General features: G+C 37.3%; 1 protein-coding gene across 2 annotated transcripts; it reads left to right on the top strand.

Annotated features, from left to right (window-relative positions):
* Positions 1-6,960: 6,960 nt before the first annotated feature.
* Positions 6,961-26,999, top strand: ccnf (cyclin F). 2 transcript variants are annotated; one of them, XM_067371447.1, is made up of 17 exons: positions 6,961-7,127; positions 9,052-9,206; positions 9,298-9,404; positions 10,562-10,629; positions 10,712-10,908; positions 11,322-11,375; positions 12,626-12,730; positions 12,819-12,896; positions 15,043-15,191; positions 16,725-16,889; positions 17,568-17,691; positions 18,862-19,042; positions 20,218-20,305; positions 22,600-22,699; positions 22,781-22,914; positions 25,031-25,203; positions 25,572-26,999. In XM_067371447.1, exons 1-17 carry the CDS (start codon positions 7,115-7,117, stop codon positions 25,976-25,978), a joined length of 2,298 nt encoding a protein of 765 aa, XP_067227548.1. In that variant the 5' UTR covers positions 6,961-7,114; the 3' UTR covers positions 25,979-26,999. The 2 variants fall into 2 exon arrangements, with proteins under 2 accessions (XP_067227548.1, XP_067227538.1); XM_067371437.1 differs by lacking the exon at positions 6,961-7,127 and adding an exon at positions 8,776-8,888.
* Positions 27,000-27,780: the final 781 nt, after the last annotated feature.

The raw sequence follows: 27,780 nt of genomic DNA, 5'->3' as shown, positions 1-27,780 counted from the left end.
TATGGTTGTCAGGGCTTTGATATGTGGTCTATAGGTTGTTTCTATGCTGTTTGTATATTTTGGGTGGTTGCTAGGGCATAACTACGGTGTTTGGCTGCTTGCCAAGGTGTTGCTACGTTGTTTCTAGATGGCTGCTATGCTGTTCAGATGTTTTGTTTGGTTCTCTGGGTGGTTGTCAGGGCATTGCTATGTGGTTTTCTATACTGTTTCTATATTTTGGGTGGTTGCTAAGGCATCACTAGAATGTCTGGCTGCTTGTATCTAAGATGTTCTAAAAAGTTGCTAGGGTGTTGGGGTGCTTGTTTGTTTGTTTGTTTGTTTGTGGGTGGTGGGTGTTTTGGGTGGTTAAGTGGTTGCTTACTGGCCAAGTCAAAAGATTCAGCATTCTGTTTGCAATGTATAATACTTGTTTAAGTATACTATTATGTACCTAAAACTTATTTTGATTGATTTCATTTTATTTTAGATTTTACCTAACCCTTACATGCATCATAAAAAACTGTAATAAAGGTACTCTCTAGATATAGCTCTGGTCCCTTCTTCAATGTCAGTCTGTGGAATTTTTTTTCACAAGCACCATTAAAAATACATTATATCCGACTTAATATAGAAAACAGCCCATAATCCTCTTCCCAAAGCTGAAGAGGGGAAGTGCATGTGATAATTTCATTAATGATTATGCTAAAAATGTTTGAGAGGACAATGAGCACCTGCAGAATGTGTGTTTTGACAGCCGCATCTCTCTCACACACTTAACATCTCTGACCCAGAACGCAGAGTGACAGCTCACAGAGGCAAACAGCAGATTGATAAAATCTTTCAAAGCAAATGAAATTACAGCATCTTGGAAATATGTGCATGGCTTTTAGACGTCCCAATTTTGTGCCTTTTTCCGAGAGGGGGGTGAATTATCCCTGTGAGGAAAACTTGAGCAGGGTAAATGGAGGTGCTAAATTGACTGTTGCATCAGATGGCAGGGTGAACTCTACCAGATGTTCCACAGCATTTATCCACCAATTAAGCAGCGAGAGTTTCCTGGAAAATCGCCTGCTTGGGGTTCTTCAATTATCCTCAGATTCAGCTCACACAGGGAGAATTGCACGGCAGGAATGTCAAAATAAATAAGGATGATCCGTTTCCTGTTTCACCAAGACAAATATTTGGACTAATACGGGTCAGCGAGCTTAAAATAACAAGCTGGATCAATCTATGATTACTAATATGTAATTAGAAAGAGAATTTTGAACCATTAAATGAGAGAGCAGATAAATATATAAACACCAAGTCTCTCATTAACATACTGATGGAAATGCATTGGAACAATGGAACAGCATTTATATCTTTAACAGGGTTAGAGCTCAGGTACACAAACTGATGTAAACGCTTGAATGCTTGCAAATAGTCAGGATTAAACAGAAGTTGCGATTAATCTTTTCTTCCCTATTGTGACCTATAACGACTTCTTGAACAAGAAAAAATGTAGGTTGGGACTTGATTTTGTCCAATGGGAATTCATTGTGGTTTGCTGTTGCTGCAATACCATGTGGGAGATTTCAACATGACTTTAATGTAAACTGTCTTCAACAGTTGTTTTTAGGTGGAGTACTGTTTCGGCGAGCAGTGAAGAAGAGGGGCGAAGATAATTGCAGCAGTTTATTCAAATACAATACAAGAAAATCCAAACAGGTGAAACATAAACACAAGGAAATCCAAATACAGGGGAACAAAACACAGGGGAATCATGACAGATTACTCTCTCACTGTTTAATTTCATATTATTTCATCATATTTTCTTTATACAGTACCAGTCAAAAGTTTGTGTTGTTAGATTGAGGTCCTCCCTATGTTTTTTCTTATTCAAAAAGCTGTTTCACTCGTTTATGTCACAGTAGAGAAGAAAAGGCTATCTCAACTGCCATTTCATGCCAACTAAAACATTCAGTCCTGTTTGATATGTCTTAAAGGGATAGTTCACCCAAAAATGAAAATTATCTCATGATTTACTCACCCTGAAGCCATCTGACTATCTTCTTTCAGACAAACACAACCGGCTCTTCCAAGCTTTATAAAAGTAGTGAACGAGCTTCTGGCGGACGATCGTACGCATACTGCGCAAGTCAACTAGCACCACAAGGGTAGCTCCTGACGCGATGTATGACGCAGGATGTAGGAGTATCGGTAGCTTAGATGCCTCTCGTGGTTCAAACAAATAGGGCTGTGCAACAAACTCAAGCTCCTCTTCTCTTATATCGAAATCCTCTGACATTTCTCTTTAACATTTCTCTTTTTAGACTTCTAAATCGTGACCGGTGTTTTGTTTTGCTCTCTCCTCTAGAAGTTACTCTTTACCGCAAGTTGATGCGTACAGCCGTCTGCCGGAAGCTAGTTATTATAGTTTACAAATTTTTAAATATGAATATTTTTCTTACAAAAACCCATTGCTTCTCTTCAGAAGGCCTTTATTAACCACTGAAGCCGTATGGATTATTTTTATGATGGATGGATGCATTTTTTGGGGCGCCCCCCCCCGTTTACTATCATTATAAAGCTTGGAAGAGCCAGAATATTTTGTGTTCGTCTGAAAGAAGATGGTCATATACACCTAGGATGGCTTGAGGGTGAGTAAATCATGGGACAATTTTCATTTTTTGCTTTACTATCCCTTTAAATCTGATTATCAATTACTTTCAAGTTGACGTTCTCATGTACGCTAACTATCAGTCCCTCACTGATTTATTTCCATTCTGTTCATTTTCTCAAAACTGTGTAAATAATCAGAGTTATATTTTCTAAAGTTTAAGTGCTTTATCTTGACCAGAGCATATTTCTGAAAAACTACAACTCAAGGATACTTATTTCTCTAAGGGTTCCAGAGTTCAGCAGGCTTGTGTGAATGAACCCTATGAGGAATTTTAAGCGCTCTGCTGTATTTCACGTCTATTTTACTTTTCTTCCACTGAGTTCACAGACGAGAGCCAATAAACACTGAAAATCAACCGGAATCTTCCAGACCGCTGAGAGCCACAAACCACTACACCTGAATTTCCAACTATAATATTGTTTTAGGTTGCCATGGAAACACATCCAGGGTCAATTCAGCCCTCATTTGGACCCATTCATTCTTCAACAGGTGCATTCACTCCCATTGAATGCTGGTCATTTGGAAAGCATATTTCTGTGCCTTTGTATAAGCGTAATTTACGCTGTCAGTTGAGGCTGTTATCTTTCTGTGGTGGTTCAAAAACCTTCAGAACTTCATTCAGGTTTATGTGAAGTCAATACAAATAAAACATTCATAGAAAAAAGATGATTTTCATATCACATAAAGGATTGCACTAGTATCAATCTTTATATAACGTGGGTAAATGCAGTTGTTTATATTCATTTACTTGATGCTGCCAATAACCTAATTCTCAAGGACCAACTAAAGCACCTCTTGCTCTTCACTTAGTCACCTTATTAGATTACATGAGCTGGCTCAAATGCATCCAAGTTGCTTTCTTTAACAAGATGCAAAGCTTTTGATATACACTTCAATCAATTGATTCACCCTTTGTGATATTAGTAGGCTAGCTTTTTACTATTTTAAATTATGTAAGCAATACATATGCACAAGCCTATTGATTAACAGTAAATATCGAAGAACTCACCATATAACCAAACAAAAATGACATGAATTATGACTCAATTGAATAATCATTCCATTATATGTGTGGAGTTTTTCCTCTTCTCTTTGTCTACGATGAAAGCCGTTGATAATCGCTCTGTCAGATGTGACAGGCTTTATGAAAGCTAATCGTCAGCACTTTGTGATGGTTACCATGAACACACAAGAGTTTCATTATTACCTGACATGTGGTTGAATCCTGCGTTCAGAGCAGATAAACAGGCTGAGCGAAAGTCTGACATTTAGGGGCACAGTGCCATCCATAAACACACATGAAAGATTGTTTTTGTCTGGAATGAAAGACGTTGTTTCAAAGGTCTAATTTGTGAAATTCACAAAAGAAAAAAGTCTTGCATAATTTATTATGCTCTTTCCTCGATACTTGATTCTGATTATTAGGTCTAACGCAGCATTTCACGGTCAATATTTTTGTAAAATGGCTGCTCAACTGCATAGATCATTGACTCAAGTAATCGATAACTGTGTTAGTTTTATGGCTCTCTTGTATTACTTGAGTCTGCAGTCTCATTCTTCTCACATAATAAAATATTTTAAGCTCTAATCAATGTCTCATCTCCATTTATTTATTTATCTTTTTTTCATAAAAATCTTAATTAAATATATATTTTTTTGTAAATACGTAACCGTATTTTAAAGGATTTAAAAATGGTAAACAAATATGCAATTTTTAAAAAACACTTTAAATAATTAATTAAAATTATTTTAATATGTATTATAATAGAGTACCTCAGAGATGATGTGTTTTTGTAGGCCAACCCGGAAGTTAGCGGCGCACGGGTTTCCCCGATCGAAAGCCTATTCATTTTCCCCATAGACTTCTGGAAAATCACAAAAAATAAGCTCTGTGTTTAACAAAGGGTTATGACACTTACATGTTTTGTCTATGAAGATAATCTTTACAAGTTAAAACAACATTTATAGATTTTGAAGCCTAAATAAAGTCGTCAGATATAAAAAGCTAACAGTAGGCTATAAACGGACTACAGCACACCATGGTCACGGATAAATGTCACCAACACCAAACTTCCTCACACTTTATTTAGAAAATAACTTTATTTAAAAACATGTTCACTGATTATGATCTGTGCTGTGTATGAATACTTATTCACTTTTTCATGAGAAATGCTGTCCAAATGTCCTGTTTGTCATGATGACATCTAAAGTCCCCGCCGAAGGAAGTCGTCCCTTTTAGCAACTTGTTAGCAACCGCTGTTTTTTAAAAATCACAAGTGGGTTATTACTGGTGTGTTTTATGTCATAGATCAAAACGTGAAAATATTTAGAGGCTTTGTTAACCACAGACCTTATTTCAGGCGATTTAGCAAAAACCTATTCAAAAAACCCATTGACTTTGGGGCAATGGAACCGGAAGTCCTAAAATGCTAACTCACTTCCGGGTTTGGCCTACCCAGACAGCAACATAGTGTCGGCCCAGATCCGGCCCATATCTGGTCCGCGTGTAATCCACATGTACCAGATGTGGGCCACACTATGTTGCTGTCTGGGTACAAAAACACGTCATCCCTGAGGTACTCTGTTACGCTCTTTCCTCGATACTTGATTCTGATTATTAGGTCTAACGCAGCATTTCACGGTCAATATTTTTGTAAAATGGCTGCTCAACTGCATAGACCATTGACTCAAGTAATATGGACAAACCCAGAGATTGGGTTGTTTTCACCCAGCCATTTTTTTTCAACCAATTTTGGATTAATATAGTAAATATAGTAAAAGCCATGTTTTTGCTCACCCCAAATAGGGGCAAAATTTGTGGGGTATTTTAAGCTGACACCTGACCAGACCAGAGACTTATATTACATCTTGTGAAAGGGGGCATAATAGGTGCCCTTTAACCCAACCTGCTTGGGTTGCTTTTAACCCAGCATTTTTTAGAGTGTGTGTTCATTTTATGGCTCTCTTGTGAGTCTGCAGTCTCTTTCTTCTCACATAAAAAAAAATAAAATAATAATAATAATAATAATTTCAACTCTAATCAATGTCTCATCACCATTTATTTATTTATCTTTTTCTTCATAAAAAATATTAAAGGAGCACTCCACTTTCTAACTCCCCTAGAGGTAAACAGTTGAGTGTTACAGTTTTCAATTCCATTCAGCCGATCTCCGGGTCTGGCGGTACCACTTTTAGCATAGCTTAGCATAGTTGCAAATGAAAAGTTGTGATTTTCTAGACCGATATGACTAGGAACTATACTCTCATTCCGGCGTAATAATCAAGGAACTTTGCTGCCGTACCATGGGTGCAGCAGGCGCAATGAAATTACGCAGCGTCCGTGACCCAGTTTGCACAGGGAACGTGCCTTGCAACCATGGAGACATTTGTGAGAGATGCTGTGTAATATCATTGCGCCTGCTGCACCCATGTACGGCAGCAAAGTTCCTTGATTATTACACCGGAATGAGAGTATAGTTCCTAGCCATATCAGCCTAGAAAATCACAACTTTTCATTTCCGTCGGTCTTAGTACACAATGTAACTACAGAAGAGTCGAATTTTAAATAGGAAAAAATATCAAAACTCTTTGGTCATTTTTGAGCAAGATGCTAACGGTCTAATTAGATTCAATGAACTATGCTAAAAGTGGTACTGAATGGATTCGAAAAGGGTAAAATTCAACTGCTTAACTCTAGGGGAGTTGGAAAATGAGCCTATTTTCAAAAAAAATGCAGTGTTCCTTTAATTAAATATTTATTTTTTGTAAATATAACCATATTTTTAAAAATTAAGGATCTTTTTTAAATGATTTAAAAATGGCAAACAAATGTGCAATTTCAAAAATTCTTTAAAATATTAATTAAAATTATTTTAATAATTAAACAGGATATGAAGGAAGTTCTATGCTTTAGCAGAAAGTATGTTTGGCTTATTACAGGCTTGTTTCGATGGTTGTTGCTTTGTGTGTAAATCTAACAATAAATATGATTTAATATGTGAACAAAATACACATCTCGCTCATGTTACACTAGTGAGATACTACATCTCCCAGAATTCACCGAGCGAAACAACTCCTGTCCCACGCGCGTAATTCGAAAAAGCATCTTTTCAGCCAATGCATCGACGCCTTTCATCCGCTCAGAACAACGGACCAACGGTGCCTCGAGGTTCACGCGAAGGCCAATCAGAGGGCAGCAGCGGCCGTGATGGGCGTATCCGTTTTCTGTCCAGTGAGCTCCCAGAGTTGATGTTTAAACTGTCCGCGCAGGCGTGGCCAAGAGCTTGGGGGAGGGGCTTGATGGAAGTTGCGTGGTTTGATCAGAGAAGAGTTGTGTTTTAAACAGTCCAACACTATTAGTTAGTCAAACTGATTAGATCAATTTAAGATCTAATAATCTCAGATTTAAGTATTAATTTGGGTTCACTGTGAAGCATTGTTGCTGTAAGCTGACTTCTTTAATCCTTCCTTGAAATGAAAGCGGGCGGTAAGTAACTAACGTTAACTAACTTACTTTAACCTCGTCGAATGTTTAGTTTTCAGTTAATTTATCATTGTAAATACGTAAGTTCATATTTCATCAGCATTTATAAACATATTATACTTATATTATATCATAATCGGGGCTGAAGTTGCTCACTAAATTGAGTCGAAGCGTTAGTGTTGTTACTGACCCGTTAACCTGTGTATAATTGAAATACACTTTCACTAAGTGACTATTTATATTGTTTTAACTACTCATAACAAAGTTTCCTTAATAAATATGAAGGTAATGTCTCCTAAAGAGAGGTCTGTTATCCTCTGTCCCACAACTGGTTTGTGAATAAGGAGGGAAAACTGGCTACTGGTTGTTAGCATGTCAAAATTGCCATTGCAAAGGAACAAAACTAATATAAAAGGTGTTTTATTCTTGTGTTCATGTGTTTTAAAGCATTTAAAGGAGTTTAAACTCAAAATAGATGTAAGAGTGACCTATATTTCTCAATGAAACATCCTAGTAACGTTAGGCTATACTAACAGGAATCTACTATGGTAATACCATGTTTTAATGAGCTTTTACCATGTTATTCTTTGAAGTAATGTGGTATAACATGTAGTTACCACGGTATTTAAATATAGTAATATAATGTTGACATGGTGTATATCAAAGTATCACAGTTTTACCATCTTTCTACCATAGTACCACTAAAGTACTTTTATATTTAATCGTCAATTTCAATATCTAGCTGACCAATACAATGTAGATATGTTTTATTAAATACAGTTTAAATCCATAAAATACTTGTATTACACATTATTTACTGTTTAATTAACTAAAACCTTAATTAGAACACAATATGTGGACTATTATTTGACAAAACTGTTAGTAGATTTTGGTACTGAAACTCTGTGTAATGAATAAATCTGTCAATGGGCCAATCAGACAGTTATTGATACTGAAGATCTCAAAATGGCCAGTTAAAGGATTAGTTCACTTTCAAATTAAAATTTCCTGATAATTTACTCACCCCCATGTCATTCAAAATGTTAATGTCTTTCTTTCTTCAGTTGAAAAGAAATGAAATTTTTTGATAAACATTCCAGGATTTTTCTCCTTATAGTGGACTTCAATGGCCTCCAAACGGTTGAAGGTCAAAATTACAGTTTCAGTGCCGCTTCAAAGGGCTTTAGACGATACCAGATGAGGAATAAGGGTCTTATCTAGATAAACTATCACTCATTTTCTAATTTTTTTTTTTTTTTAATTTTATACGTTTTAACCATAAATGCTCATCTTGAACTAGCTCTCTTCTTCTTCTCTATTTGAATTCCAGCAGTGCAGACACTGCTAAGTGTGTTACTGCCCTCATCATGTTAAAGTTTGAACTAAATATTCATATACAATATGCTAGTGCAAGTTTATAACTATTAGTTCAAACTTTGACCTGTGGAGGGCAGTTTCTACAGTGCTGGAATTCTAATAGAGAAGAAGAGAGCTAGTTCAAGATGAGCATTTATGGTTAAAACGTATAATTTTTAATTTTTTTTTTTTTTTAGAAAATGAGTGATGGTTTCTCTACATAAGACCCTTATTTCTCATCTGGGATCGCGTAGAACTCTTTGAAGCTGCACTGAAACTGTAATTTTGACCTTCAACCGTCTGGAGGCCATTGAAGTCCACTATATGGAGAAAAATCCTGTTTTCATCAAAAACCTTAATTTCTTTTCATCTGAAGAGAGATGGACATGGACATCTTGGATGACGGGGGTGAGTAAATTATCAGGAAATTTTAACTAGGCCAATCTGCAATTTCGTAAATATTTCTTTCAAGAAGTTCTTGGCCACACACTGATTGTCTGTAATTATGTTGAAGATGCATTAAAGAAACGGTGGTTCAGTGTTGTTTAATTTTGAATTTCTTCATTTCTAGTGCTCCACTGTCGATGTGCCAAATGTTTCTCTCTCCCTGTACGGAAGCGGATCCGAAAGCGTGCGTCCGCCGTCACGCTGCTGTCTCTTCCTGAAGAGCTGCTCCTGTATGTCCTCCAATGCCTCTCCGCTGAAGATCTCCTCGCCGTCCGAGCGGTTCGTCCAGAGATGCACATTATTTAAACCTCATAAATTCTCTGTTAACAAAAAGTGGTTTTGTGATGTTGATTGTCATGTGATCCCGCAGGTTCATTCTCATCTTCGTGACATTATTGATAGTAACTCGAGTGTTTGGGCACGAGTGAGCTTCAAAGACCGCTGGCCGGCCCCTGATACAGTTTGGCTCTTTGAGAGGTATGATATGTCAGCTTTTTCAGCACATTTGCAGTTGTTTGTGACTACAGATAAGGGTCTTAAAGGGTTAGTTCACCCAAAAATGAAAATTCTGTCATTTATTACGCACCCTCATGTCGTTCCACACCCGTAAGACTTTTGTTCATCTTCAGAACACAAATTAAGATATTTTTGTTGAAATCCAATGGTTCAGTGAGGCCTGCATAGCCAGCAATGACATTTCCTCTCTCAAGATCCATTAATGTACTAAAAACATATCGAAATCAGTTCATGTGAGTATAGTGGTTCAATTATTAATATTATAAAGCTATGAGAATTTTTTTGGTGCACCAAAAAAACAAAATAACGACTTATATAGTGATGGCCGATTTCAAAACACTGCTTCAGGAAGCTTCGGAGCACAAATAATTCAGCGGTTCGGAGCGCCAAAGTCACATGATTTCAGCAGCTTGGCGGTTTGTCACACGATCCAATTCATGATTCGACACAAAAGATTCATAACAATCCGAAGCTTCCTGAAGCAGTGTTTTGAAATCGGCCATCACTATATAAGTCGTTTTTTTTTTTTTTTTTTGGCGCACCAAAAATATTCTTGTCGCTTTATAATAATTATATTGAACCACTGTACTCACATGAACTGATTTTAAATGTGTTTATGTCCCATGCACACAATTATAATGTACTCATTATAGTTTTATGTAGCCTGACGAACTTGCACTGCACTTTGCATCTTTTTGTTGAAGTTACTCCAATCATATTTCAAGCAATTCATAACCAACATGGTGAACGGTGCACATCTGTGTTTTAGCAAATAATCCATTATTTATTGGCTTTTTATCAGCCTGATAACAATAACATTAAAAATGAACATATATATCAACCAAAACCAATATGGTGGCCGATACATTGTGCATCCATATTTAATTTGAATAATTTTCATGCCTGAAAAACAAATTTTTCATGATATTTCAAGGTTTTCCATAGCTCTGTTTTAATGGTAATGCCTAAATTGCGCTTGTTAAAGCATGCTAGTTCCTGTTTAATGTCCATAATTCCACACTGTCCCCTTTAAAACAGATTAGTACACATTTTTCTTGTTGCTCTATTAATTAATTATGAATTTTCTCATAAATTTTCTCGTTTTCTACAATATCCAGGGCTGCGGAGAAGGGAAACTTTGAAGCTGCTGTGAAACTAGGAATTGCATATTTGTACAATGAAGGCCGTAAGTTTCTACACTCATTTTTGATTTGATTGATTGTCTGTCTGACTGATCAAAGCCGTAATGACGTGTGAATGCTCTGCAGCCTCGCTCAGTGAGGAGGGACGTGCCGATCTGTGCGGCCGCATGGCGTCTCGGTACTTCAGCCTGGCTGAGAGCCTCAGGTCCCCGCTGGCCGACCCGTTCATCTGGCTGTTCATCCGCCCGCCGTGGTCCATGTCTGGAGGCTGCTGTAAGGCTGTGGTGTACGACCGGCTCGAGGCGGAGTGCGAGACCAACCTGGTGAGCCATTCCTGAATATCCCAGCATTCGTTTCTGCTACAGTTGAACTCCCTTTCTTTTTATTTACTTTTTTCTTAAATTTGTTAGATTTTGTTACAGCTCTTAATGCAAGTGTTAAGCTTTTGTTCTAATTACATTTAATGTTCTATGCAAGTCTAAATAAACAGTTTTAAATAATGATGTTCATTGTTAAGTTCAACTAAAGTAGTTTAATTTTCTTCTCAAAACTGGCGTCCATCCATTAAAAATATTGTCAATATGGGGTCAGGTTTTTTCTTCTTTTTTTTACCTCTCTCCATGTTGACAACAAAATTGACCGAAATCTATATATCAAATATACATTTGTTAATCATAACACAAATGCCATCTAGTTCTAAACACACCCTGATGTCTCTTTCTTCTTGTCTTTATAGGGACGGAGAGGGACGTTACTTTACTGCTTGGCTAGAGTCCTTCAGCTGTTCGATGTGAGTTGTTTTTCGTCTTGACGCTTGCTTAAATGATTAGTTAACCTTAAAATTAATTTTTCCTGATAATTTATTCACCCCTATGTCATCCAAGATGTTCATGTCTTTCTTTCTTCAGTTGAAAAGAAATTAAGGTTTTTGATGAAAACATTCCAGGATTATTCTCCATATAGTGGACTTCAATGGCCTCCAAACGGTTGAAAGTCAAAATGACAGTTTCAGTGCAGCTTCAAAGGGCTTTAAACGATAGCAGACGAGGAATAAGGGTCTTATCTAGAGAAACGATTGGCCATTTTCTTAAACAAATTAAACAATTATATATGTTTTAACCATAAATGCTCATCTTGAACTAGCTCTCTTCTTCTCTTTGAATTCCAGCAGTGTAGACACTGCTAAGTTTATTACTGCCCTCATCAGGTTAAAGTTTGAACTAAATTGTCATATACAATATGTGTAAGTGCAAGTATATAATAATTAGTTCAAACTTTGACCTGTGGAGGGCAGTAATACACTTAGCAGCGTCTACACTGCTGGGATTCAAATAGAGAAGAAGAAGAGAGCTAGTTCAAGATGAGCATTTATGGTTAAAACAAATTAATTTTTTTTTTTTTTTAGAAAATGAGTGATGGTTTCTCTAGATAAGACCCTTATTCCTCGTCTGGTATCATTTAAAGCCCTTTGAAGCTGCACTGAAACTAATTTTGACTTTCAACCGTTTGGAGGCCATTGAAGTCCACTATATGGAGAAAAATCCTGGAATGTTTTCATCAAAAACCTTAATTTCTTTTCGACTGAAGAAAGAAAGACATGAACATCTTGGATGACATGGGGGTGAGTCATTTTAGTTTGAAAGTGAACTAATCCTTTAACAAAATTGTGGCCTTCTAATCCGAGATTGATTATGTGTACAAAGATGTACAAGTCTAACAGATTTCAAAGCCTGAGTCTCATTTGTTGCATATACTCAAAGACTAGAGCATGAAATGGTGTTATTCATTTCCTGCATCCACTTGATGTTTGTAGTTAACTGGCCATGTTTGGTTTAGTTTGCTCATTTTATGTTTTCTGTGTAGGGATTTGATCATTTGTGCTTCTCAAAGTCAAAATGTCCCAGAGAAACACTTGTGTTAATGAGTTCAGCACAGCGCCGGTTCTCTCGTAACCCCTCAGACTCAATTGAAATCAAATAAGGCTTTGATTGAGTGGCAGGTGTTAACTTAATTTGTGACTCTTGTGTGTGTGTTTATCAGGATGAGGAGAAGCGTGACGAGGCTACATCCATGCTGAAGGAGTCGGCGCGTAGCGGGAGTGTGCAGAGCTCGTATCTGCTGTGGGAAATGAACCGTGGCACGTCGGTAAGAGCTTCTTTAGGGCTCCTGATAACTGTATCCTGTATCTATGCTGATTGTTTGCTGATCACTGGTTTAATTTTTATGTCTGCAGGCGGCTGACCCCGGCAGGCATCTGCAGTGCATGCGCACGCTCAGGGACTACGCTGCCAAAGGATGCTGGGAAGCTCAGGTGATTGGAGAAAATGCATGTATAGAAAATTAAAGGGGTCCTATTATGCTTTTTTTTTTTTTTTGACATGGCCAATTTTCATGAAAAAGGTCTGCAAAGTTAAAGTCACTCCAGAGGGAGTTATTCTCTTTAATTCTCTTTTATTCTGGGAATGAACAAATATTCCTCATTTAAATAATTCCCTCCCAAGGCATATGCACAATAAAGGTGCAAATGATAACCTTTCACTCTATGGCGGTTAAACTTGGTATTACTCCTTAAATCACACATGCGCCGAACCGTGGAGTCTGGTCCGTATGGATCACTGATCAGCAATGATTAGTAGAAGGATTAGTTCACTTCAGAATTCAAATGTCCTGATAATTTACTCACCCCATGTCACCATAGATGTTTGTCTTTCTTTCTTCATTCGAAAAGAAATTAAGGGTTTTGAGAAACTACGTCGCATGTGACCTTTCCAACTTAATTAATGCGTGGCGGATTGCAGAGTAAGTGGAAGACGAGCATTTGTGGTTAAAAAGTACATAATTTTAAAAAAATCTTTTTTAGAAAATGACCGATTGTTTCGCTAGATAAGACCCGTATTCCTTGTCTGGGGTCGTGTAGAGCCCTCTGAAGCCCTTTTGAGCGCTCACAACACACACTGGTCCAGTTGACCAATCAGAGCACATTGCGCTTTTTGGAAGGCGGGGCTTCATAGAGACAGGAGTGAGAACCTAGACCCCAAAATCAAGACTATTTAAATTCAAAATTGACACGTTTAATTTCTTTAATACACATTCCTGGTCTTATTGTGCATTATAAAAATTATATATATATAATATTCAGCTTTCATTGAAAATGAAAACAATTACTTGATTTGGGGAGTAAAGTTGCTCACAATTATTATTTTTTTTTTAATATGTTAGTTTACTTTTCTGTGATGGCTCAGCCTTCAGTTTATTTTCATTTTTTGACCTGCCAACATGCATTTTGCGTAGTGGGTACACATTTTGAGCTTAAAGTACGCTGGTACGATTTGTCACTCTAAACTATGCAAAAATCTGGCTCTGTACACATGTAGTACTCAAATCAAGCAAAAGAAAGAGTTCAACCAATCATAGCGCAGGGCAAAGACAGCACATTACAAATAGAAACCTTTTCTGTGGGATTTAGGATATTGGAATAAAGTGTTTTAAATGAATCACATGTAAACTCAATGTTTTTACTGTTTTCTAAGGGTTTCTTAATTGTATACTAGTTTTCATTACAAAACCTGTATAAACGACTGTCAGGTTAGTCGTAGTATGTAAATATAGCCTACTTGAAATTATTTTAGTTCATATTAAATAATTAATTGAATGCGATTCACTTGTGGTTGTCATTTTGCACACATTTTGCAATGCAATATTAATCATGAATTTAAAAAATGCTTTTGAGCAGGTGTGAAATATTTGAATTGGGTCAAATTCAAAAACGTTAACAGTCAAATTAGATTTACGAAGATAGGTGTGTGCACATGTTTTTGTGACATCAACACCCGTGTATAATGACATGGGCATTACAAGGAGAGGGTGACCTATGAGGACATTACCCCATTTTTCAAAAGGCTTATAAATCCTTCAGAATGAATATTTTTGAGAAAGTAAAAATGTGTAGGTGTAGGGGTAATGTAGGATAGAAATTATGTTTTTTACAGTATAAAAACCATTACACTTATTGAAAATCCCCACAATTCACAAAAATGTCACAGTGGTACTCAAAATTTTTCCAAGGTTGGCAGGTCTGCCTTTGTTGTCTGATAATGACGTCTGTGATGGGTTGTGTTTGGTGTCGTCATTACTAATCATCCATCTCCATTATTCTTCTGTTCTCACAATGTCAGTGCTGTGAGCTCCCTCATAATGGAAGTGCACACCCTGGGCAAGCTGCGTCATATTTCCTGTTCTCTCATATGGAGGTTTTCTCTGCTATTGTTGACATTGATTTGTAATAATCAGCAGCTGTGCCAGATTGAAAGGCACTCTGACGTGTGGAAATGGGCTTGGATGGGGGCTTCAAATGAAGAGTGATGCTTTTCATGTGAAAATCTGTTTGTAATGCCATATTAAACACACACACATTCTGGGTTTCATGTTTGTCTAACTTGTTTGTTCTGATCTCCCAGCTGGCGTTTGCGAAGTCATGTGGCACCGCTAACCCTCTGGGTCTGGAGCCGCGGGCCTGCGCTGAACTTGTGGCCCAGTTCTTCCACTCCGGGCCGTCACCCCTGCAATACCCACAAAATCTGCAGGGACAGGACATCATCACTAAGAGGTACGGCATCAACCCTTTGGACAAACACCCATTTCTAAATAGTCCACAGTGTACATTCATGGAAAACCTGGAATATCAGGGAATTTAAGTTGTTGTGACCTTTTCAAGCCAAGAAATAGTCATGTACATTTTTATAAATTGTTTGTTTTGCTTAACGTAAAATAAATAAATAAATAAATAAAAATATGCATTTCTATTTATTTACTTTAAAATATTTTTATCATCATTATTATTATTTAACATGGATTTTGAACAGTTTTAGACCCTAAAACTCTTAATAATCATAGAAACAATTTACTATTGGGTCTCATTAATGCATTGACTAACATAAACAATGAGTAATACATTTTATACAGTAGTTTTTGTTAATGTTAGTTAATGTTCATTGTTAGTCATTTTAGTTCAGGTCCATTAAATATAAATTTTTAAAATCAAAAGTTGTATCTGTTATTAGTAAATGTTGAAATTAACGTTAACTAAGATTAATAAATACTTTAGAAGTATATTTTTCATTGTTAGTTCATGTTAACTTATGTTAAAAATTGGAACGTTATTATAAAGTGTTACCAAAATCATTTTCAGTGACAGAAATAAAGCTTAAATCAAAAAAAAAAAAATAAAATATTAGTTGGATTTTTTTAAATTATTATTTTAAGTCTAAAATGGAAATAAATACATTATAGATGTATAGAAATGTGCTTTTGTCAATTTTATTAGTTTAATTACTAAAACTAAAATGTTCAGTTAAAATATTAAACATGTAAATCAGATTCAAAATATTAATAAATGCTATATTAGTGTTGTCAAAAGTATAGACTTCGATACCAAGTTGGTACTGAAATTTTTAAAATGTGATGCTTTGAGCAGATTCATAAATGCCTCTGATTGGCCGTTGTTCACGTGCTTAACAGATATGTCTGTGATTGGCTGCAATGATCAACACTTCATAAACATGTTGTTAATAGACATCAATGACGCTCTTCACCGAGCACTTACACAGATGCACACGGGAGCATTTGAAAGCGGGCGTCTATCAGCGGACTGGCCCAAAAAATTGTGATATTTACTTCTGCTTTCAAATTTAAACACTTCTGTGTGGTTTCAAATGCTCCCGTGCGCTGATCATTGTAGCCAATCACAGACATATCTGTGAGTGTGTGAATACAGTGGCCAATCTGATGTTTACGAATCTGCTCAACAGCGCTCAGTGTCACAATTTTAAAATTTCTGTATTAACCTGGTATCGAAGTCGATGCTTTTGACAACACTATACTATAAAAGTATATGCTATAATATCAAAATAACACTGATTGAGTGTTGCATGCTTTTATATTGCCAGCAAAATCCTTAGTGAATGCATTGTAAATCTTCAATACTTCTCTTCAAGATCTAGTGGTGGCTAAACAAACTGCCTGTCCCCTGAATGCATTTACTTCAAGCAATATTATACAGCATTTTTGGTGATAAAATTATGGCCATATTGAACACATCCTGTGTTCTTTTGCGACCCTCATCACCCCTATGTTTTTGCAGGTATATTCTAGTGGACTGGCTGGTGGAGGTGACCACCATGAAAGACTTCTCCAGCCAAGTGCTGCATGTGACTATCGGGTGCGTGGACCGCTATCTGAGCCTGCGTTCAGTGCCCAAGGCCCAGCTGCAGCTCCTGGGCATCGCCTGCATGGTGATCTGCACTCGGTGAGCTACGACACACAAAAGACGCACTCTGTTCATTCAACCACCCAACGCAATCTTATTCCTAAACCACAATGATTGGGCTATGTCTATTAAACCTTTGACAAGTATGATCACAGCGGACATTCAGATCTGCGTTGGCGCTGGCATGACTAGGTATTCGGGTAATTGTCATGAATAGGTTTGGCTTCCTAAACAGTTGTTTTAACAACACATTATCACATACTGTTTTTCACCTACTATAATTGTAGAGAAGTATGCGATTTCAGATGCAGCCATCGTGAGTCATTGAATCATTCATTCAAGAGATTTGTTCAAAAAAATTGATTCATCCAGTAATAAAACGAGTGACGTCTTTGAGTGAGTCATTGAATTATTCATGCCATAGATTTGTTCAAAAACGTTGATTCATCCAGTAATGAATCGAGTGAAGTCTTTGAGTCATTAAATAATTCATTCAAATTTCTCAAAAAAAAAAAAAAATCAAATTAAATATGTTTTAAATAGACTGCAGCAATTAACATTTTATCTGAACCTCAAGTAAATCACATGTTATTTTGTTTTAGTAGTATTTGTATTTTTTTTTTGTCTATTTACAACAAAAAAACTTGTAATTCTCAGTTTCTCCAGAATCATGCAGCTCTATGCTAGACTGAACACGTTTTAAATCTTCTGACTCAGATACATCAGTAAAGAGATCCTGACCATCCGTGAGGCGGTGTGGCTCACTGACAACACCTATCAGTATGAAGACCTGGTGCGCATGATGGGGGAGGTCATCTCCGTGCTGGACGGGAAGATACGGGTCAGTTACTGAAGGAACATAAGTGCCCTCTTGTTTGCTTTCACCCCAACACACAAAAACCTCATTATAGACTGCCAGCTGAGATTAATGTATCCTTGTGTCTGAGGTTTAGAGCTCAATGCCAAAACTGAGAGAGCTGCCTACCTAGACGACATTAAGACCTCGTTTGCCAATGCAAAGTTATTCCAGAAGGCCTTGCAATGCTCTTAGGAAAAAAAAAAAATCCCTGAGCAGAATGTTTTCTATAAATGCATTTCATTTAACACTGACCAGCAATCTAATTAAAAATGCGTTTATTATTTTAATGAAGCATTTATATGTATTGTATTAAGCCAGTATTTGTAAGTATACAAAATAATAAATAAGTAAAATATTTAAGAAATTATACAGTCTATCGATTGTGCCAAAATATTGTCTGGCCCTACCACAAAAAAAAAAAAAAAAAAAAAAAAAAAAAATATATATATATATATTATTTTTTTTTTTTTTTTTTTTTTTTGTATAATATATAATATATAATATATATATGTATATGTATATGTATATAAACATAAACATAAACGAATAAAATGGTTGTTTTTGTGGGTTATGTGTCCCTTTAATACCTATTTAAAACCTATTAAACTCATGGCATTATTTATACAATTCTAAATGCAGTGTGAATGCATTCATGCCACCTCTGAGGTGCAATAAACAGTCTGTAAATATATATATATATAATATATATAATATATAATATATATAATATATATATATATAAATATAATATAAATAAATAAATAAATAAATAAATACTAATTTCAGATGCAGGTTCTTTCTTCATGTCCTTTGTAGCCTAACAGTTTGTGCAATAAATTGTTCAATCAAATTATTTCCTTCTAAAGCTAATTTTTGGATTGCTTATTTGATGCTTTTCTCATTTAACACAATAATGACTTTAAATGTTCTTTTGGGGGTAATTTCTCAGCCAAATTTGATGTGTGGTGCATCATGTAATTAATTCAATGATAAATTAATTGCTTGGCAACTCTACTTTAAAAATAACTGACTGTGTTTGAGGATACTCCCCATAATTTTGTGCGCATTGCAAGCAGCCATCAGGCTGTCCTCATTGTCGAGCGCTGACTCTTGTGCTCACTAATTGATTACTGTGTTAATGTTGTCTTTCAGACGGCCACGGTGCTTGATTATGGGGAAGTGCTGCTGTCATTGCTCCCCGTGGAGCGGCGCAGTTCTCACCTCTTCAAATACATCTGTGAACTCTCTCTTCTCTGCTCGCCTCTCACCGTACCGGGGCCGGCCCGACTCGCCAGCGCCATCCTGCTGCTCACCAGAGCACTGCACAACTATGGTACGATCATCATTCCACTGATCCCACCAAAAAATATCACATTAAATTTATGGTAAATTTATTCTTAAATCTGTACTGTTTGCAGTTCATGTGTGAACAAAACTTACATGTACTTTACCTGATGGATATCCTAATGAAATAATGTTGAATTGAAATCGAATTGCAAAATTTGTCAATGCCCTGGCAAATCTGCCTTTTTACTTTAAAATGTAATGATAACTATCACAATAAAACAGGTGGCACAATAAAAATATAATGGACACAAACACTCTAATTACATTACTTGTAACAAAAGAAGAAACAAAATTATTTATACAAAATATAATCATATGTGATGTTACGCAGGGACATTTTATGATTTTTTTTTTACTAAAAATCATATAGTAATCTTTCATTTTTACAGTAAAATTACAAATAATGTGATTAATTTATACAGAAAAATGTTGTACAAATGCAAAGAAGTGGTGCTCTACCAACTGAAGAAGAGTTGCAACCAAAATTCATAAGTTCATCTTGTTTGGCGAAAATGTGCAACACTAGAGGAATAAACTTGAACTATAGGTAATGTTTCAGACATACTCGAGGTCTTCAGGCTTTTTTTTTTTTTTTTAAACTAAAGGGCTGTTTACACAACTATGATCTCAACTACAAACTGAACTTGTGCATTTTGGCCGTTCATTTACACAACGGCATGTTGGTGGCCTGAAAATGCGAACTTTTGAAAATGGGTATCAAAGTGCAAGTTTTCGAAAACGATACTGATATTGTCTCTGTAAACTACAAAAAAGTGAATTTGTGAAAATGGTGACGTCATTTGCATTACGTGTTCAGTCTATAGGTGCGTAGTGTTTCTTTACAAAGTAACATCGCCATCTACTGGCCTGGCATGAATAGTACAGCATTTTTAGATGTTTTCGCGGGTCCTTATGAATGGATCGTTTTGACAACGTTAACGTTGGAAACCTTTTCCAACGTTAAAACGCAAAGGAAACCTTTTCCAGTTTTAGTACATTGTTGTCATGTAAACGTACCCTAATAATAAAGCTCAAGTTTATTCCTATAGAGTAAGTGTTGCACCTTTTCTGTAAAAATTACTCATATTTTTCACAGTGTAGAACTGGACTCAACCATTCGACTAAGCCTTATTCAAGTTTTCTTGGTCTGTTTCTTCACAGTTCCTGTGTGGCCCATCCAGCTGGAGGAAAACACGGGTTTCTCCAAGCAGGATCTGGTCTCCTGTGCTTTATCGCTCTATGTCAAGTGGTGAGTGTTCATGTCAGTTATCCACACCGTTGTCTTAGCTACATGCATTCATTCAAATTAAAGTTTTGTGGTTTATTGTGACCCCGAGAGTAGTGACTGTGCGTTTTCACAGCTTTGCTCTGCTGTCGTTTCCATGGAGCCAGTGATGTGCAGTCAGACAGTTGTTGTGTTAACGAGATGTTAGCGAGTTATCTGTGCTCATCACGTTTGCCCTTTATGAGGTGCACGATCAGCTCCTCTGGGTCTGAGGAGTCGAGCTCTTGGTGCTGTAGGTAGATGGTGCTTCAGCCCCACAGTTTCTCATGATGAAGCCCACAGTGGCTTTTTCAACCCTAGTAAGCTGCAGCATCCCAGCTGAAAAACCTTGTATGTGACTGATTTGAAACTCTGTTCAAAACTCCATTAACGGTACATGATGATTATCATTATTCATTTTTGTATTACTATAATAATTATTATTAGTTATATTCATTTTTATATTATGTAACACTGTGCAGTAAGTTAACATTAGGCCACATTTACGCTCCAGCAGGTCTTGATCCTTAATTCTGATTTGTTGATTTATATCCAATTTTTTTTTGACGACCAGCTTAAAGGGATAGTTCACCCAAAAATGAAAATTATCCCATCATTTACTCACCCTCAAGCCATCCTATGTATATATGTGTATATGACTATCTTCTTTCAGACGAACACAATCGGAGATATCCTGGCTCTTCCAAGCTTTATAATGGTTGTGAACAGGGGGTGTGTTTTGATAAACATAAATATAATCCACACGGCTCCAGGGAGTTAATAAAGGCCTTCTGAAGCGAAGTGATGGGTTTTTGTCAGAATAATAACTAGCGTTAGTATGTTGCTTAGCTAAAAAAAAAAAAATTCTCTAATTAGCAAACAAAGACATTGTGTGAATGGAGCTGGGTGAAATAGTATCTTTTGAGAAGACTGCTATTGGTTTTGCTTGTATAAGTACTTTTCAGTTTATAATTGAATATATTTCTTTTGACATTTCCTATTTCCTCCCAGCATATTCAATGAATGTTTTCATTGAGCCTGTCGCAATGGATTCTGCGTTTGCCTTCTAAATGAAGCACACATTAAAGGACTTTGACTTGTCCTAAATAAGGCTATAACTTTCCTGCCAACAGCTTGGAATAGACTTTGATGCCTTAAAATGCTTAATAGATCTTGTATTAAATCTGCTGTCTCATCTTGTGGGAGAAAACTGAAGCTTTTCTGCTCGAGTATCTTTTCAGGCGGTGATTTTTATAGCTCAGGAACACCATTTTCTCAGGAACAACTCTCTCTCTGATTGATCTTAGCACATTGAAAAACCTGGTGTAATAACCCGATGTCACATTTATTTTGTGCTCAATGGGGTCCTGAGGTGTGCGGGTGGAGTTTATATAGTTTGGTTCAGGATGCGGTGAGATTGAAGCTCTCTGGTCTCTCACGCCTCTGTCTCTCGGTGGAAATGAATCAGGAGCAGTTGAGTGAGTTTACATCTACCACTCCTCACTGACCTGTTTTCAACTGCCCTCTGCAGTCTCAATAAAACACTTCAGATTTACTTCTATTCTAGGTCCATTCGTGTCTCTCTGGGCCCTAAGTTTATTTGAAGTTCATTTAAAAATAAATGCTTTTTACATTAAATGTGGAACTGTGAATGACAAATATTTAATAACAATATTTCTTTAATCATTATTTATTTATTTTTATTATAATATTTTATTATTGCACAAAAGATTAACATGAAGCACATGCTAGTCGATGAGTTGAATCAACTCCAAAACTACATAAATTTATCCACTAACCGTTCAGAAACATCCAGTTTTTATTCTAAAAGTTGTAACTTCTTCCTGAGTCTCTCCATCAGTGTCGACTCCGATTTGAACAATGTAAGGCTGAACACCGTTACTGACAATCCTCATTTTGTCTGCGTGAGATTGTCCAGCTTTGTTGTTGTTGAGCAACTGAAGCGTGAGCTGTTAAAGCTCCGCCCTCTTCTGGAGCAGCAGCTCATTTGCATTTAAAGGGACACACACATCAAAACAGCGTGTTTTTGCTCACACCCAAATAGGGGTGAAAAAAAAAAAGATCTGTGGAGTATTTTGAGCTGAAACTTCAGACGCATTCTGGGTACACCAGAGACTTGTATTAAATCTTGTGAAAAGGGGCATAATAGGTCCCCTTTAACTCCTGATGTGAACTGCACAGATTTTGCCTTGATATCTGAGATTATATTTGCAAGCTGTCATTGTGACACTCACCAGTCTCGTTCACTCCATTCACAGTTTCGGTCAAGACGTGCCCAAAGACTACAGACACGTATCTCTGACAGGGGTCAAACAGAGGTTCGAGGATGATTCGTACCAGCAGATAAGCAAAGACGTGGTGAGTGTCTTCCCTCTCAGAGTCTGTTCTCGTTCACTTCATTATGTGAAGCATGTCATCTGAAGGATGTTTGTGTCTCAGGTGATGAGCTTTAAGGAGCTGTGTCAGGTGTTGGAGGTCCCAGAGGTGGAGCCGCAGGTTGAGGCGCCCAGCGCTAGCAGCCAGCTAACAGAGATGCACACCTTCCTGTCCTCTCCTGCCAGCAACAGCAAGAGGTGTGAACCAAACATTATATGCATATGGTTACATGCAGTACAGACAGGCATGATATGAAGAGTCGGTCTGATATGTTTTCTTTAAAATTAGCATTTTTACCAGGCTCCTGTGTTTAGGTTCAGTAATTTCACTTTAATGGCAATGAAAAGGTTATTAGTCTGTTATTGAAATGCCTTGTTTTCAAAAATGTCACTTTAGTCAATTCACTGGCATTTAACAAATTTGACTGTCTTTTGCTGCAAAACCAGATAAGTCCATGTGTGCTTTTTTTCTTTTTCTTTCTTTTTTGCAAAAACCTCTTTAGTCCACCTCTTTAGACAACAAGACAGAGTAAAACATCTGTCAGTTTTATAGCAGCAAAAGGAACACTCACTGTTGTTTACTTGCTACTCGCAAAATCCTGTCATTGCCACTGTAACGATGGACAAAACATGATGACAACTTGTAGCTCGGCAATTGAAAGCGGCTCACGCACACTCTGTCATTCATCTTGAAATCATATGATTTGATTCGCATCTTCTGATTGGTTCTTCAGTGGATTTTTGGATATTTGCTCAATATCATTTTCTAATTTTTGATGTAGGTGGAGTTTAGCTAGCCTGACTACGTCAGACTTCCTACTTCCGCTCAATGTCATTTCGCTTCTGTACTCAGTCTGATACAGCGTCAGAGCTTTCTGTTTGCCACCGGTCTGGAAACAGCCGGGCCAATCAACGAACAGAGGGCGGGCTGAGAGCCGTGACGTAGATGCTAAGCGCCGAGTTTTACATTGTAGGTTAGAGAAATCGAAAACCGAAACGACCGCGGAAATGGGAAACGAGACACAAAGAGCTGTGTTTAAAAGATCTAATCCTAAGTTTGAGAGTTGGCTACAAACATTTTCTTGTTTCACTATGTCAAAAATAAGTTTAGAGGCCGTGATTGTACCGTGTATGCGTAGATTAACTTCGCATAATCTGCAAAAGTCGTTTACAGCCATGTTCACTCCGGTATTTCGCTCGCATCATCATGTGTTTACAACAGGTTTACAGTGGAAGTTCAATCATAGATTTGAGTTCGATGCATAATGTCTGTGCTTCGATGCAGCTGTACAGGCGCATAACATACGTCATAACTAAACGTATCTGATTGGCTTACGGGTAACCAATGATTTTAAACTTCAGACAAGCGCCCCCTAGCGAGAGAGAAAACACTTCTCTATTATGCCATTCCAGACTCTGTCTACGACGCAAAGTGAAGTAGCAGAGTCTGGTATTACCAGGCTAGAGTTTAGCGGCTTTTGCATCTGAACTCTTAATATATTGCCTTATATTTGTGTCTTAGCCCTGAAGTTTGGATTTAAAAAACAACACTTTTAGGGGCTGTTTTCAACTTGAACAGCCAAAACCCATAAAAAGTTTTCCTTTTTATTTTCATGACATTTTCATGGCGTATTGGGGCCCTGAAAACAGGATTCAAAGTTTTTGAAAACAATATCGTTGTTATCTCTGTGTAGATTACAAAAATGCTAATTTGTGAAAACGGCGACGTTGTTCACAGGCGTTTTATGCATTCAGTCTATAGGCGTGTAGTTATTTTTTATTTTTTTCCAAAGTGACAACCCCATCTACTGGCCTTCCATGAATAATACAGCGTGTTTTAGTCGTTTTCGCAGATCTGTGTGAACGGGGATCGTTTTGACGTTTTTGGCGGTACTCTAAAAATGCAAAGGATAAACTTTATTTAGTACATCGTTGTGTAAACGTACCCTAAGTGCACGTATAATATAATATAAATTTGAAACGATTTAAATTAAAAATATTTAATTTATAAAATGTATTTATTTTTTTTAATAATCAGTATCTGGCTATAGAGGATAATATTTTTAAGTTTATATATAATATAAAAACTTAAAAATATTATGTTTTGTGGCTGATTTAATTTTAGCGTGAATGGTGTTAATAAAACACCATAGCATATGTTGCTATTCATATAAACATTCTGAAAAATATCTGAATTTTTTTTATCAATGCATCTCTAATCCTGATATGTTTCTCATTTTTCTGCATCTCTATGACAGTGTTTTGTCAAATGTGGGTGGAGAAAAGATGGTAATCACTTTTTGACTCTGAGCAGGAGACGAGAGGACAGCATGCAGGCGCACAGAGGCAGCTTCCTGGCCACGCCCACAGCCGAGCTGTCCAGTCAAGAGGAGATGCTGCTGGGAGACATCCTGGACTGGAGCCTCGACACTTCCTGTTCGGGCTACGAAGGCGACCGGGAGAGTGAAGGCGAGAAGGACGGAGAAAGTGAGTGGGGGCAGATGGCTCATATATCAACTACATCATATTCTGAATCATCTTACATAGGAACATTAAGACAGAACCAATTGTTTTTGATGCATGAGTCACATTAGTGTCACATCTTGTGTTCATCAACGTATGCACATGGTTTCTGAACAACTGTTCTATTTTAATGCAAGTACATAATTTATATATTGTCGAAGTTGGGCAGAAACCTCATCTCTTTTTTTATTATTTTTATTTATTTATTTATTTTTATGGCTATTCCTTTTAAATTGCGTGACGTTCGAATTTTGTCCAACCAACTATACAGTCCCACTCATTAAAGTTTCAAAAGGTCATGTGATGAGTAACTGGATCTCTTTCTGCCACAGTTTCGGCGATGGAGGTGCAGTTGGAGCTGCCGGTGGAGTGCGGTGACGGGCAGCCGCATTGTTGCGCGCTCTCCAGCGATGACGACAGTCTTTCTGAGGAACCCATCGAGGAGGAGGCGGCGACGAGCAGTCGAAGCAGCCCCTGGATACGCCACATATCCTCTTCCTCCTCTTCCTCCTTTTGCACAGACCGCCGCAGCTCGGGCTACTCCTCCATCCAAAGCGTTCCCAGTCCGTCCGTCTCTTCATCTTTGGTCTCCCCCCAAAATCTCTCCGGGTTCCGCCTCCTGCTGCCGCCCGTGCAGAGGACCCGCCGACAGGTGAAGAGGAAAAACACGGCCGCGCACAGCGGAGGAGAGGCGGAGCGCGAAGAGGACGCTGCCAACGTGGCCTTCCTCAGCCTGTGATTGACTTAACGCATCACTTCCTGGCTGCCCGCCAGGAGCACTTTGGTTCACGGGTGGTCTTTATCTCAGAGGGACAACAGGCGAAATGTCCATTTTCTGAGTTTTAAGTAAGAACAAAGGTCATGTTTTTTCTTCCCATAATGCATTTCACTTCAGCTCCTGACGGCAGGAGCGCCTTCGCTCGACTGTTGCTGTTGAAAAGCAACGTGATTAATGCCTCAAATGTGTTGAAATCACTGGAACTGTCTGTTTTGTGTACGTTGTCTTGCGTCTTCGTAAGTATTTAAAACCGGACTGTTTACAGAAAATGTTTATCAAATGTGCAAATGTTTATTTTTACAAAGTTACATGCAGCTATTGAGGAAACTCACTCAATCCATGAAGTTTCATGCTGATTAATGCACTGTCCGAACGAAACTGGTTTGTTTACGCGGATGTTTCTCGCCACGTATCCTGATTATTTATCTTGAACTCCAGTGTTTTTGTAGTCGTGCATTGCTTTGCGTTCGCCACATCTTCTGCCAAAGTTCTTAACTTTCATACTGTTTCAAAAATGCTTTTCTGCTTGTGATACCACTGATGTTTTGACCTGTGAAACCTGTAAGCGTACAGAACATCTGTATGAATTTTTTCCATGTGACAGATCCAATGCAACAGCCAATGAATGTGATCGTTTGACATGCTTTTTCGTAATGACCTCGAGAGATGCCGAGCACTTTTTTTATGACACATGCTGGAAAGCGAAATGATGCTTCGTAACGAGTCTCGATGTTTTATCTTTGATATGCTTGAACAATCAACCATACGTATATATTTGTGTGTTCATCTGTTTGAGGTTATGACACTAAAAGCATTAAGTTATTCTATTTGTGCAGGTCTTGTTGGTACTGTATGTCGAACGTCACTAAGGATTGCGACTGTAAATAATTATTCCTTGTTTATAACTGTAAATAATTAAATGTATGAAGCTGTGAAAGGCCATGTGAACTTGAAAACAGACACTTGTTTGTTATATTCTGAAAACCACAATAAAACAATGCAGTAGTTACATGTGCACGTCTACAGTGTTTCTTTTTCATACAGATGGGAACTTGTGGTTTGTAATCAGTCATTGCACTGCTCATTTAACACCATTTTGATTTACTTTCTCTAGATATCACACCTAGGATTTCTTTTAACACAGTGGTATGATGAGGGTGAATTGCTGATCAAACAGTTGTTAAAAGATTAAAGATGTTATTCGACAACTATTGAACTGTGGATCACATTAAACCCAAAAAGAATATATTTCTAATGTCTATTCCACCTTTCAAATGTTAATATTTGCATAATGAATTGATTCAAAATTTGCATGGTTAAAAAAAAAACTTGATAAAAAGGTTTACAAGCTTTTCAAACTGAAGCAATTATGTTAGAATATGCAAATGTTTTATATATGCAAATAAAGGCACACTATGTAAAATTTTCACCGCTAGAGGTCGCCAATTATTCAATAACAGGCATAGCTTGATGATGCCTTAATTTTGCAGAATCATGAGATGTTCATGTTTACAGCCTGTGGAAAAGAATCAGGATGGGATTTGAAATTGTTTATGGGTGAGATTATTAACGTTACTGTAGTATGAAGCAGAGCAGGGCCGAGAGCTGAAACGAGGCCGCTGGAGCGACTGCTAATGAGAGATGAGCCCGACATACGGCTCGAGAGCAGCGGAGCTTTTATTATGCCGCAGTCGTCGCTTCCGTTTTTCTGGTCGAACGTATGTGGAGTAACACAGTGCTGTTTTATCATATTAGATACATTT

Source organism: Chanodichthys erythropterus, chromosome 3 (assembly GCF_024489055.1).
Source record: "Chanodichthys erythropterus isolate Z2021 chromosome 3, ASM2448905v1, whole genome shotgun sequence".
Lineage (NCBI taxonomy): Eukaryota > Metazoa > Chordata > Actinopteri > Cypriniformes > Xenocyprididae > Chanodichthys > Chanodichthys erythropterus.
This window is presented reverse-complemented; position numbering and strand designations above follow the sequence as displayed.

What these genes read in the sequence shown, in the direction of transcription:
- ccnf (XM_067371437.1), top strand. Translation starts at nt 8,861, where the DNA reads ATGGACATGGACATCTTGGATGACGGGG. An exon ending in GGACATCTTGGATGACGGGG is followed by an intron (nt 8,889 to 9,051) that starts GTGAGTAAATTA and finishes CTTCATTTCTAG; the next exon opens with TGCTCCACTGTCGATGTGCC. An exon ending in ATATTTGTACAATGAAGGCC is followed by an intron (nt 10,630 to 10,711) that starts GTAAGTTTCTAC and finishes AATGCTCTGCAG; the next exon opens with CCTCGCTCAGTGAGGAGGGA.